The following is a 13,547-nucleotide window of genomic DNA, read 5'->3' as shown; positions in this document are numbered from 1 at the left end:
TAGCTGTCACGACCACTCACCCTGCCTTTTCCGCTCCCGCCTCTCCTGCAACTGCTTCTTCTTCTGTTTCACGCTGAATGGCTTCTTTCGCGGCATGGCGCTCCACTCGGGGCCTCAGCCTCGAAACTGCTCAACTCCCCAGTGTCGCACTGCGAACTTCAGGCCTGCCTGCCTGGCCTGGGTCGCCGCTCGCTCCTCACTATGATCCACCCCGTCAGCTCTGTAGCCTCGCTCCGGTCCCCGCAGCCAGCCAATCAGTGCCGGCCGTCCGCCATACGTCACTCGACACCGCCCACGGGCCTCAGCTGCCCAACACCCGATTGGATATTGCTATGACGTCACGAAACTCTCTGCCACGATGAGCCGGTGTTTTCGCTCGACCCCGCCCATCTCGGTGATGTCATGCTGACACTCCGCCCCTCTTCATGACGTTGAGTTTCGCCCCGCCTCTCCATTGCCCGTTCGGTGTGGCCACACCCCTTTCCACCAAGATTAATGCCCGGCGGGCGCTCACCGCAACAGCGAAGGCGCCCCGGTACCGGCCCCGCCCCCTCATGGCACGTGACAACCGCCGCCCGCGAGAACCACGTGACCCATCCCCCCTCCCCCCCCCACTGATGCCCCTCACCACTGAGAGAGGGAATTCACAGATACTCAGGTGAGATGGACCCAGTGAATGGGAATCAAAAATGCCAAAGGTCATAATTTTTGAGGAAGAGGGGAAAGGTTTAGAATGAACCAGAGGGTTCCCAGGGAAAGTGGGCACGCATGGAGTCAGCTGCCAGACAAAGTACTTGAGGTAGGTGTAAAACAACAAGGGACAGGTGTATGGTCAGGAAGACGGGCAAAAGCGACCAGCCTAGATGGACATTTTCAAAGTAAGTTTATTATACAAGTTCTCCGCTCCTTTTTGGATTCCAGACCTAACCAGATCCCCTCTACCACCGCTCTGCTCCGTCTAGCGGAATCAGTCCTCACTCTTAATAATTTCTCCTTTGGCTCCGCCCACTTCCTCCAAACTAAAGGTGTAGCCATGGGCACCCGCATGGGTCCCAGCTATGCCTGCCTTTTTGTTGGCTTTGTGGAACAATCCATGTTCCAAGCCTATACTAGTATCTGTCCCCCACTTCGCCTCCAACTTTCACCCTGCCCTCGTTTACCTGGTCCATTTCCAACACCTCCCTCCCCTTTCTTGATCTTTCTTTCTGTCTCTATCTCTGGAGACAGCTTATCTACTGATGTCTACTATAAGCCTACTGACTCTCACAGCTACCTGGACTATTCCTCTTCTCACCCTGTCTCTTAGAAAAATGCCATCCCCTTCTTGCAATTCCTCCATCTCTGCCGCATCTGCTCTCAGGATGAGGCTTTTCATTCCAGGACGAGGGAGATGTCCTTTTTTAAAGAAAGGGGCTTCCCTTCCTACACCATCAACTCTGCTCTCAAACGCACCTCTCCTATTTCATGCACATCTGCTCTCACCCCATCCTCCCGCCACCCCACTAGGAATAGGATTCCCCTTATTCTCACCTACCACCCCACCAGCCTCCGGGTCCAACATGTAATTCTCTGTAACTTCCGCCACCTCCAACGGGATCCCACCACTAGGCACATCTTTCCCTCCCCCCCCCCTGCTTTCTGCAGGGATCGCTCCCTATGCAACTCCTTTGTCCATTCGTCCCCATCCCTTCCCACCAATCTCCCTCCCAGCATTTACCCTTGTAAGCGGAACAAGTGCTACACATGCCCTTACATTTCCTCCCTCACCACCATTCAGGGCCCCAGACAGTTCTTCCAGGTAAGGCGACACTTCACCTGTGAGTCGGCTGGGGTGATGCACTGCATCCGGTGCTCCCGATGTGGCCTTCTATATATTGGTGAGACCCAATGCAGATTGGGAGACCGTTTCGCTGAACACCTACGCTCTCCGCCAGAGAAAGCAGGATCTCCCAGTGGCCACACATTTTAGTTCCATGTCCCATTCTGATAGTCTATCCACGGCCTCCTCTACTGTCAAGATGAAGCCACACTCAGGTTGAAGGAACAGCACCTTATATTCCATCTGGGTAGTCTCCAACCGGATGGCATGAACATTGACTTCTCAAACTTCCACTAATACCCTACCTCCCCATCGTACCCCATCCGTTATTTACACACATTCTTTTTCTCTCTCTCCTTTTTGTCCCTCTCACTATACCCCTTGCCCATCCTCTGGGCTTTCCCCCTCCCCCTTTCTTTCTCCCTCGGCCTCCTGTCCCATGATCCTCTCATATCCCTTTTGCCAATCACCTGTCCAGCTCTTGGCTCCATCCCTCCCCCTCCTGTCTTCTCCTATCATTTCGGATCTCCCCCTCCCCCTCCCACTTTCAAATCTCTTACTAGCTCTTCCTTCAGTTAGTCCTGACGAAGGGTCTCGGCCCGAAACGTCGACTGTACCTCCTCCTAGAGATGCTGCCCGGCCTGCTGCGTTCACCAGCAACTTTTATGTGTGTCCATTCAAGGTCATCAGTGTTCCCATACCAGGCCTTGTTGCAACCAGTCAATGTACTCTCCACCGCACACCTACGGAAGTTTGTCAAAGTTTTAGATGTCATGCTGAACCTTCACAAATTTCTAAGGAAATGGAGGCACTGCTGTGCTTTCGTCGTGAAGGCATTTGTGTGCTGGGCCCAGGACAGATCCTCTGAAATGCTAAGACTCAGGAATTTAAAGTTGCTGGCCCTTTCCACCACTGAGAGCTCTGGTTCATGGACCTCTGGTTTTCCCCTCCTGAAGCCAATAATCAGCTCCCTGGTCTTGCTGACATTGAATGGGTGAATGGTAAGCATGGATGAGTTGGGCTGAAGGGCCTGTGTCTACATTGTATGACTTTACCACAATTTAATGTATCTTTGCAATCTGTTGCAGCCTTCTTTTAGACTGGTTGTGTCCTGCAGCCCTACAGAAACCTGTTGACAATTTATACTTTATATTTTTAGATTGTAGTCGTTGATTCAAGGCTTTAAACATAAGTAGAAATTGTAAATTTCATAGATTATTTGCTTCATCTTGTGAAGAACTAGAGAACCTAATCTCACTACATATGAGAGTGCGATCACAACAGGAATGAGTGCTGAAACTCTTTGACGACTGTATCCTTTCTCAGATGAGGAGATCGGCATTATTTACGATAGCCCAGGTCTACTACACCTCCAAGAGCCTCGTTGTAGGGTTTGGAGGCTCAGGTGCCTCAGTGACCTGGGCCCAGGGCCTTGTGCTTTGGCTCTTGGCAGGGTCACCCTTGCTCAACAGGTCAAAGGGTAAAGGCCAGACTAAGAGTGGTCCACCGGTCCTCCAGGTTCAGGGGTTCGGCTCAGGGCTGTTCGAGAAAAGAATTGTCACGAAAACAGCAATGAAGAATCCTTCTATATCTGTGTGTGACTGAGAACCCTGAACCACTCCGGGGGCACAATAGAGAAGATGGCCAAGGGCAGAGAGAGATGGAGGACCTCCATTGCTGCCCTAAATGCTAGCAGCGTGACGGGCAATGGGTAGTTAAATAGGTCCACAACAACCAAGCTCCTGTTTAATTGTAGTCAGACGTCTCTCCTCTTTTCAGGATCAGAATCATTATCACTGACGTAAGATGTAAAATCTGTTGCTATGCAGCAGTGCAAAAACATAAAATTACGATCAGTTACAAAATTAAATAAATAGAGAGCAAAAATGAGGGATAATGGGGTAGAACATGGACTGTTCAGAAACCTGATGGCAAAGGGGCAGAACCGGTTCCAAAATCATTGAGTGTGGGTCTTCAGGCTCCTGTACCTCCTCTCTGGTGATAGTAAAGGTGATGGTCATTGGTGTTGGGTGTCGCCTTCTTGAGGGACTATACACAAAGTCTCTCGCTATGAAGGCCAATTTGTCTCAACTGGCTGTATTCGTCACTGGTGCAACTCTCTTTGAAACTAAATTGAACCTATTAAAGACTATTTCTCAACTGAATTGGGAGACAAGGTGACAACACCCCCGCTCCCAAGCAGTCGGGGGATATAAAAGGTTGGGGACATGTTATCAGCAGTCTCGAGCAACTTCTATCCTGCTATCTCCATCACAGATACAACCCTAAACAAGATAAAATCTGCAGTTGCTGGAAATCCAAGCAACATACACAAAATGCTGCCTGGCCTGTTGAGTTCCTCCAGCAGTTTGTGTGTGTTGTAGAGATACGTACAATCTTCCTCCCCATGAAGGATACCCTCGAGTGGCAGCAAATCTGTAATCTTGACAGGCACTCCCTTCATTTAACTGCCAGATTTTCCAGGCAAATTTCAACATCTTTATCGAACACAGACCAAAATATAAAACTACTGGCTCTTAGCAGAGTGTAGGGGAGATGTCAGTGATAATGTTTTTAACACAGGGAGTGGTAAGTGCGTGGAATACATTGCCAGGAGTGGCGCAGAGGCAGATATATCAAGGGCATTTAAGGGACTCTTAGATATGCACATATATTAAACACTCTGCCGCCCATTACTGTAGTGTAACGTCAGGAAAGCACCCCATCCCCGCCATGACATTCGAATTCACCCCACCCCTTCATTGACAGCCTGTCGACCCCGACTGCAAGCTCTCGGCCACGCCCCTTTCCCCTAAAGGTCGGCACAACATCACGGGCCAAAGGGTCTGTATTGCGTACGTGGGAACAATGTTACTAAACTATAAATAAGGTCTGACCAATACGAATTCGAACCAACTTTACACACAGTCAGTTTCCAATGCCTGTTTCTCCATTTGAAAATAATTTCCAACATGTAAACACAATTGTTTTTTTCCTTTGACCATTCTGTATTATGTACATGACTGATTGCATATCACACACAAGTGCTTTTTTCACAGTGGTTGAAAACTCGCTCATTTCCTGGATTCTCTTATATAAATCATCTGCTGCGTTCAGTTCTCAGACCTACTCGCCTTTTCTGCGTCTGTTCATTAATTGATGTAAAGAACTGTTAAAATCTGGCATTGTACAACAATGTTTAGCTTTATGATATTTTTGGGTTTCATTATCCTTTGCAGTTACTTTCACTTTGTCATTTTACTGGTACAATGTACTTTCAATGATTTGCTCCTTTTGAGCTTTGTGTGTTTTCCTGAATACTTCCAGTAGTTGAAGACTGTTCTCCCCCTCCACCCCCACCCATAATTGCTGCTACTTGGGCCTCATCTTGATTGCATTGACCACTTAAAATTCATCTGCTTTTGTTTCCATAAGTTGCATGTGTTTATGTGTTCAGGAACAGCTTCTTCCCCTCTGCAATATGATTCCTAAGTGGACTGAATCCATGAACACTATCTCACTTTTTAAAATATATATTACTTCTGTTTGCATTATTTTTAATCTATTCAATATACATATACACACTTACAGTGATTGATTTAATTTTTTTCTTTATTATCATGTATTGCGTTGAACTGCTGCTTTCAAGTTGACAAATTTCATGACACATGCTAATAAACCTGATTCTGAAATTATACACAGGATTGTATCAATATGAGACCGAAACAGGGTCTCGATCGAAAACACTGACAATTCTTTTTCCCCCATAGATGCTGATCATCATACTGTGTTCTCCCAGCAGGTGGTCTGTGGCTCCAATTTCCAGCCTTTTGGCACCTTGTCCATTTTTGCTGACCTCTAATGGCCAGGTAGAAGGGTACGTATCCTCAGTGAGCAATGCGTAAGCCAAGGCCATCAAAGCAACTCAGCAGCGTGATTGGAGATATTGCGGACGCTGGAATCTGGAGAAACTCAGGTGGGTGAGGTAGCATCTGTAGAAGGAAATGGGCAGTTGACATTTCGAGTTGAGATCCTGAGCGAGTGGAGGAGAGATAGACAGCATGTAGAGCTGGAAAGAATTGGCAAATAATCGAAGAGCAGGAGAGATCTTCCCGCAGTGCTACCTTCTAACACTATCCCCTGAGATTCTTACATATATAAAAAAAATAAATATATCATATGCATTTATAATTGCCTATCAAAATCAATGATCATACATATATGTATTTACAAATACTACAGCAGTAATCTTATTTACTCATATTCAAGTTTATTGCCGTCTGACTGCATATGTGTATATAACAATTGAAACTCATGGTGGACCCAAAATACAGATATCACATACAGCACATAAAACAGAATAAGCTAATGAAATACAATTCCACGTGCATGTGAAGCGCTCAGCACAGATGATCAGTAAACAGCACGGTAAAACAGCTGGCTCTCTTAGTGGTGAGAGATGGGTGGTGGCAGAGGGTATTCATTAGTCTCACAGCCCAGGGCGGGGGGAAGAAGCTGTTAGTCTGGCAGTCCCAGTCCCAGTCCCAGTCCTGTATCTCTTTCCTGATGACAGTGGGTCAAAGAGATTGTCGAATGTAATGAAATATCTTTATTATCATTGCATAGTACAATTCGTCATGCTCCAATACAGCGAAAATGAGTTTGCAACTCTCGTACTCAATGCTGAAACAACAAATGAAATAAATAAACAATAAATAAAATCAAGTAACCAGCCAGTACAAGCAATGTCCAGCAGTACAAAAGCACAACTCAGATGCACGACGACCATAAAACCAGTATTAAAGTAGCATTATAACAAATCTATGGATGATGTTTGATCGATTGGTTCAGAGCAATTATAGCTCTGGGGAAAAAGCTATTTATGGGTGGTAGGGATCCTTAACAATGCTTTCGGGCCTACGAGGGTGATTGATAAGTTTGTGGCCTAAGGTAGAAAGAGTCAATTTTAGGAAAACTAGCACACTTATTTCTCAACATAGTTCCGTCCTACATTTACACACTTAGTCCAGCGGTCGTGGAGCATATAGACCCCCTCTTTGTAGAAGTCATCGTCTTGGACCTCCAGAAGGTGGTCCACAGTGGAGGTGATTGATAAGTTAGTGGCCTAAGGTAGAAGGAGATGAGTCATTAACTTCAAACTTTCTGCCCAACCACTCAAAGAGTTGAACTGCACGTGCATGTATAACTCATCTCCTTCTACCTTAGGCCACAAACTTATCAATCACCCCTGCTGTCGACCACTTTCTGGAGGTCCAAGACAGCGACTTCTACAAGGAAGGGATCCGTATGCTCCACGACCTCTGGACTAAGTGTGTACATGTAGGAGGGGACTATGTTGAAAAATAAATGTGCTAGGTTTTCTAAAATTGACTTCTTCTACCTTAGGCCACGAACTTATCAATCACCCCTCGTATAGTATACAATGCGCCCAGTAAACATCACAAATAGTGGGGAGGGGTACCCTGGCGATCTTCTCAGCAGTTTCTACTATATTCTATAGGAGGGGTCCCAGGCTCTTATTTATGCCATGGACCCCTACTATTAACCGAGGAGGCCGTGGACCCCCAGGTTGGGAAGCCCTGCTCTCTCGGGTCTTGTGGTCCGATGCCTTGCTGCTTCCGTACCACACAGTGATGCAGCCAGGCAGGACGCTTCTAATTAGAATGGTGGGGAGTCTTGCACGCCTCTGTCTCCTTAGGAACTGTAGACGCTGCTGTGCCTTCTTGACTAGCGGGGCGACGTTGTGGGTCCAGGCCAGATCATCCGCTATGTGCACACCAAGAAACTTCATGCTCTTCTCTCTTTCCACAGCAGAGCCATTGATATGCAATGGGGAGCAGTCAATAGGCAAGGTGCCACGCAAGCTTAAATTTGATCTGCTTCTGCTTCTATAATTTGCATGTGTTTATAAAATTATACACAAAATTGAATAAACATAAGACTGAAACAGGGTCTCGATCCAAAACGTTCACAATTCTTTTTCCCCCATAGATGCTGATGGTCACACTGAGTTTCCCCCAACAGATTGTCTGTTGCTCCAATTTCCAACAACTGCAGTCACTCAGGTCTCTTAAACGAAAGAAATTCTAAGCAGTTTTTCTTCAAAATATTTCCTAATTGAGGACTTCATAATTATTATTATGAGGATGGGAGAGCCTGTTTATGAGTGATACAATTCTGTGAGATTCCAGGTAATCCAAAAATAAATGTATCTACAAACTATTTTTTTCTTATAAACGCTACTTTTCTGAAGCTATGTGCCTGTGAGTAGATTTTTTTTCATTGCACACGCTGATACTATAAACTCGACTTTGATTTTGGTATTAGAAATCTCAGCGAGCTCTCAAATCAGTGACCATACGACGCCTCACCCAACATGGCTGGCGAATGGTGACACGACGTCCGCCGCCCTTCTTTGCCGGAAATGGGCTAACCGGTGCCGGTCTCTAGGGCGACTCGGTGTCCGAGCCACTTGTAATTTTAACCCGAGACAGGATGGGGTTATGGGTGAATCTTTAGTTGAATGAGGCTTATTTTTTTTAAAAAAAAATATTTGATTTTGAAGTAAACCATTAGCGGGTAGTCGGTCTTTTGTCTCTGGGCGGTGGAGCCGCCCAGAGCGGGGCAGCGGGTCCCAGCCCGGTCCCCGGGTGACTCCGGGCCGCAGTTCACTGAGATTTTATCATCTGTGCAGCCGCCGGCCGAGCTAAACCCGATCCACCCTGCGTGCATTTTATGCGCGCCCGGCTTTGATCGCTGCCTTTTGTGCTGAGATTGTCCGGCATGGAGTTCCCGTTTGATATTAACCCCCTCTTCCCCGAGAGGATCTCGGTGCTGGATCACCACCTACAGCCCGGCCGCAAGAGCAGCTCCAGCAAGTAAGTGTTGCCGTCCGGGGCTCTCTCTCCCTACCCGGGTATCTCCCCCATACATCCACCCTTTTGATCCTCCGTCTACCCGGCGCTCTGAAAGCTCTTCTTGCTCCCTCCTCCCCGCCCGGCAACCTGTGCCTCTGCCTTCCTCTCCCCCTTCTCTGCCGGACTTCATTCTTCCCCGCCTTACACCTAAAGCCACTGCCAACCACCTTCTTCCTGACCTTAGCCTTGACTCCTCTCCACCCTCCCTTTAAGACCACCACTCCCCCAATCCAGCGCTCACCTCCTCCCTCCGAATGTGACCTCCGTCTCATATAAATGTATGGTTCATTGACTATGTGAATGTTGGAATTGGGCAGAGGTGCTTTCAATACCCTAGTGAAAGAAGGATTCACTTGAGAGCTTATAAAACTGGAGGAGGAACAAAAGGAGATGGGGGAGAGGGTGTGGATTCCCAGGAAAATTATTTCGGAAGCTAGAAATTTTCACCGCAAATCCCAGCAGACATTGGAAGTTTCCTTTTCTTGCTGAGGTCAGATTTTTTAAAGGTTATTTGCTGTTCACCAGACTGAGAATGAGAATCGCAAGTAAATTCTGACGATCTATACATGTGTATATTCTTTGTAGGCGCGACCTGTTTTTGTAGCAAATTCCCCATTGTTGAAGATTAGCCTTTTTCACAACATTAAATAACATATTTAATAGAAAATTTATTCATTTATTTCAGCAACTGGCCAATGTTTCTATTTGTACACAGGACCATCTCATTTTTATATTTAAAAAAATCACACCAGCTAAGCCATTCCCACCTGTGCATTGGGTTTAGTGAGGTGCTGCTGCTTCTTTATCTACAGCCTGTCAGTAGTGTTCCTTTGGGCTTGTTGTCCGTTGATTTTGCAGACAAAAGTGGATGATTGATGGGTGATTGTGACAGCAGAAGTGTGGGAAATAGAGGCTGTTGAAGCAATTCCACACATTATCACTAAGTTCCCATCAGCTGTGCTGGGCAAGCATCCCATTAATCTTCCATTCGGCCTGCCACGGTGAGATTTTAGTGGGGACCCTGCTGCCCTGTAACCAGATCCACAGGTTTGAAGAGTTTGAGGCAATTTAGTATGTCAACAAAGACTACAGTATTAACAAATTTCTACAGATGTACCATTGGAGAGATTCTGACTGGTATGGACCCTCCAGTGCACAAGATCGAAAGACTCAGCCATCTCCATCACGGTTACAACCCTTCCCACAGTTAAAAACATCATCCAAGGGTGATGCCTCAAGATGGCAGCATCCATCATTAAGGACACTCACCATCCAGGACGTGCCTTCTCATTGCTACCATCAGGGAGGAGGTACAGGAGTCTGAAGCCACATACTCAACATCTTAGGAACAGCTTCTTCCCCTTTGCTGTCAGATTTCAGAATGTTCCGTGAACACCACCTTGCCATTTCTCTTTTGCACTGATTATTTATTTTTAATTGTCACATATTGTAATTTTTTTGTATCTTGCACTGTACTGCTGCCTCAAAGCGAACGATTTCACAGCACATGTCAGCGACAATAAACCTGATTCTGTTCTTTCAAGTAATCGGGCTGACAGCTGCGGCTAGAAGAGCTGAGGAGCTGCCACCTTCGTGACTTTTAAGGATGCCATCGCAGATCTGTGCCAGTCAGCATGGCTGCATTCTGGTTCACGCTACCTCCACAGGCCAATATGAACTGGGCACAGATGCAGTTAAATTTTGGCAGACCTTAACCTTGGAAAGTCGGCACAATTTGACCAAGGCTCTGCCGCCTTGGAAAATCTTGGGCAGCACGGTATCATAGTGGCTAGCTTGGTGCTACCACAGCACCAGCACTGCTGTCTGCAAGAAGTTTGTACGATCTCTCAGTGACTGTGTGAGTTTCCTCCGAGTGCTCTGGTTTCCTCCCACGTTGCAAGGGTGTACGGTTAGGGTTAGTGAGCAGAGCCATGTTATGTTCGTGCTGGAATGTGTGGGTGAGCCCCTCCCCCTGTACATGCTTGGACTATGTTAGTCATTGACGCAAATGACACATGACAATGTACGTGTGACAAACAGTTCATCTATAATTTGCACCTCTGAAGCCTGTCTAGTTGCTGATGGATTTGGCCAAGGGTTCAGTCTTTTTCTTAGGCAGACACTCAGGATCGAGGGCGACTGACTTCCATTCTTGGTTCTTTGGAGGTTGACCAGCCCAGTGCTGGATTCACAAATTCTGCCGCAGATGAGACAGGTGTTCGGCTGGGGAGCTGGTACTCTGTTCCTGCTCTTTACTTTGGGCCTCAGTGTCAAACTCAGCCCAGTCCCATCCCAAATGCTTCTCTGCTTTGAGAGATTGTGGAAATTGTGGCAAGGCAAGGGTTAAGATAACGTGTGTGCAAGGGATAGTTTACAGACAGCATGCAGTCAACTGGGGACATCACTGGAAAAAATCGCTGAGAGCATAGCTCCCCTCTGTAAAGCATGGGGCCAGAGATATTTGGCATTCTGAGATAAGGATGGGACAAAGGTGACCCTGACTATCGGCCTGTTTACTAATTCTGAGATACCATTATCCTTTAATGGATTCTGTATTAATAACTGTATTGTTGTATTGTGATTGATTATGCATCAAGAAATTTGAGCATACACAAAGTTTCCAGTATTCAACTAGTCTAGTCAATTTCTGTACAAAAATGTAATTTCTTTGTTCGAACTTCCAAACAGTTGCATGACAGGGACTATGTGCTCCTTTTGCACAGTTAGAGTGAGATCAAGGAACAAGTGCAAGTTGTCAGACGACAAGATCATAGGCCAGGAATTCTCTAAGAGTTGGTGAGGATGTTGCATGTTTTCCAAGGAGGCCTCGGAGAGCATCTTTTCCTCTCTGCACTGACGGTCTGTTCCTGTGATGAGTTCAGAATGGAGTGACTTTTGGAATCTGATGTTGGTCGTGCAAAGGACACAGCCTTGCCAATGAAACCTGCGGGGTGTAAACCTGTGGCGTGTCACTCTGGGAGAGGTCTGTTTGGTTCAGTTATCCTTCCTGTGGATTTGGAGGGTTTGGCAGAGATGACATTGGTGTTGGCTCTCCTTGGTGTGTCTGCCGCAGGCAGCTCCGTGATCCTGAATTATCCAGGAGACTGGGGGTCACCATAGTCCAGTAACCCGTAAGCTCAATGCACCAAGCAAGTCAGACAGGAGAGTGGGCCCCACAGTGACACACCTCTGCCTCACAGCCCTAATGACTGCAGTTCAATCTGATGCTGTCCGTCTGGAGTTTGCACATTTGTTCTGTGACCATGTGGGTTTTCATTCTTTTTTTTAAAGAGACACAGCATGGTAACAGGCCCAGCAAGCCCACTTCCACCCATGTGACCAATTAACCTATGAACCCGTACATCTTTGGAGTGTGGGAGGAAACCGGAGAACCCATAGGAAGGGGTCACGGGGACAACGTACAACACTCCTTACAAGCAGAACCCGGGTCTCTGGTGCCGTAATAGCATCATGCTGACCTCTACACCATATAACCATATAACAATTACAGCACAGAAACAGGCCATCTTGGCCCTTCTAGTCCATGCCGAACTCCTACTCTCACCTAGTCCCACCAACCTGCACTCGGTCCATAACCCTCCATTCCCTTCCTGTCCATATACCTATCCAACTTAACTTTAAACGACAACATCGAACCTGCTTCAACCACTTCTGCTGGAAGCTCGTTCCACACAGCTACCACTCTCTGAGTAAAGAAGTGCCCCTTCGTGTTACCCCTAAACTTTTGCCCTTTAACTCTGAACTCATGTCCTCTTGTCTGAATCTCCCCCACTCTCAATGGAAAAACCCTATCCATGTCAACTCTATCTATCCCCCTCATAATTTTAAACACCTCTATCAAGTCCCCTCTCAACCTTTTACCCTCCAAAGAATAAAGACCTAACTTGTTCAACCTTTCTCTGTAACTTGGGAGATGAAACCTAGGCAACATTTTAGCAAACTTCTGTACTCTCTCAATTTCATTGACATCTTTCCTATAATTTGGTGACTAGAACTGTACGCAATACTCCAAATTTGGCCTTACCAATGCCTTATACAATTTCAACATTATATCCCAACTCCTATACTCAATGCTCTGATTAATAAAGGCCAGCATACCAAAAGCTTTCTTCACCACCCTATCCACATGAGGTTCCACCTTCAGGGAACTATGCACCATTATTCCTAGATCCCTCTGTTCTACAGCATTCTTCAATGCCCTACCATTTACCATGTATGTCCTATTTTGATTAGTCCTACCAAAATGTAGCACCTCACATTTATCAGCATTAAACTCCATCTGCCATCTTTCAGCCCACTCTTCTAACTGGCCTAAGTCTCTTCAGTTTCCTTCTACATCCCAAAGCTTTGACAACTGTAAAATTGCTCCTTGTGAGAGGTAGAACCTGGTGTTGGTAATGTGGGGTGAATGGAACTGTCCGAGTGTAAATGGATCAGCACGGTTTCAGTGGGTTAGATTACTCTATGAGAGAGGCTGCCCTGCCTGACTCCAAGCTGGACTGTCGTAGATTAGGACTACACCAGATCTTTGTGTAGGTCTGCTGGATCTAATTGCAGATTTCCTCCTCCAACCCTGTCACCCTCATTTTATCAAAGGCCTACTCCTGATTCAGGTGGATGAAGCAGATGTCAGCACTGTGCCCCCCTCTTTCCCCCGCCCCAATGCCTGCCCCCATCCTGTGGAGATGTGACCGTGTCACTGAACAGCATCAACTTCTCAGACCTGGTCAGTGCAGCTCTGAGTCTGTCGGTCAGAGTGTCACCGTCAA

At 46.7% G+C, this 13,547-nt stretch overlaps 2 protein-coding genes across 2 annotated transcripts in view; one reads left to right on the top strand and one right to left on the bottom strand.

The window, feature by feature from the left end:
• Positions 1–231, bottom strand: part of gnl1 (guanine nucleotide binding protein-like 1) — a 48,009-nt gene extending 47,778 nt beyond the window's left edge. The window contains exon 1 of the mRNA XM_063048133.1: positions 21–231. Within this exon, the coding sequence (XP_062904203.1) occupies positions 21–96 (76 nt within the window). The 5' untranslated portion in view covers positions 97–231. The remainder of the gene's footprint in view (positions 1–20) is intronic.
• Positions 232–625: 394 nt separating this feature from the next.
• The window catches only part of atat1 (alpha tubulin acetyltransferase 1), a 70,607-nt gene continuing 57,685 nt past the window's right edge, over positions 626–13,547 (top strand). The window contains exons 1-3 of the mRNA XM_063048131.1: positions 626–658; positions 5,619–5,795; positions 8,535–8,718. Coding sequence (XP_062904201.1) covers positions 8,624–8,718 — 95 coding nt within the window. The 5' untranslated portion in view covers positions 626–658; positions 5,619–5,795; positions 8,535–8,623. The remainder of the gene's footprint in view (positions 659–5,618; positions 5,796–8,534; positions 8,719–13,547) is intronic.

Source organism: Mobula hypostoma, chromosome 5 (assembly GCF_963921235.1).
Source record: "Mobula hypostoma chromosome 5, sMobHyp1.1, whole genome shotgun sequence".
Taxonomy (NCBI): domain Eukaryota; kingdom Metazoa; phylum Chordata; class Chondrichthyes; order Myliobatiformes; family Myliobatidae; genus Mobula; species Mobula hypostoma.
The sequence above is the reverse complement of the archived record's forward strand: the minus strand, read 5'-3'. Positions and strand labels throughout refer to the sequence as shown.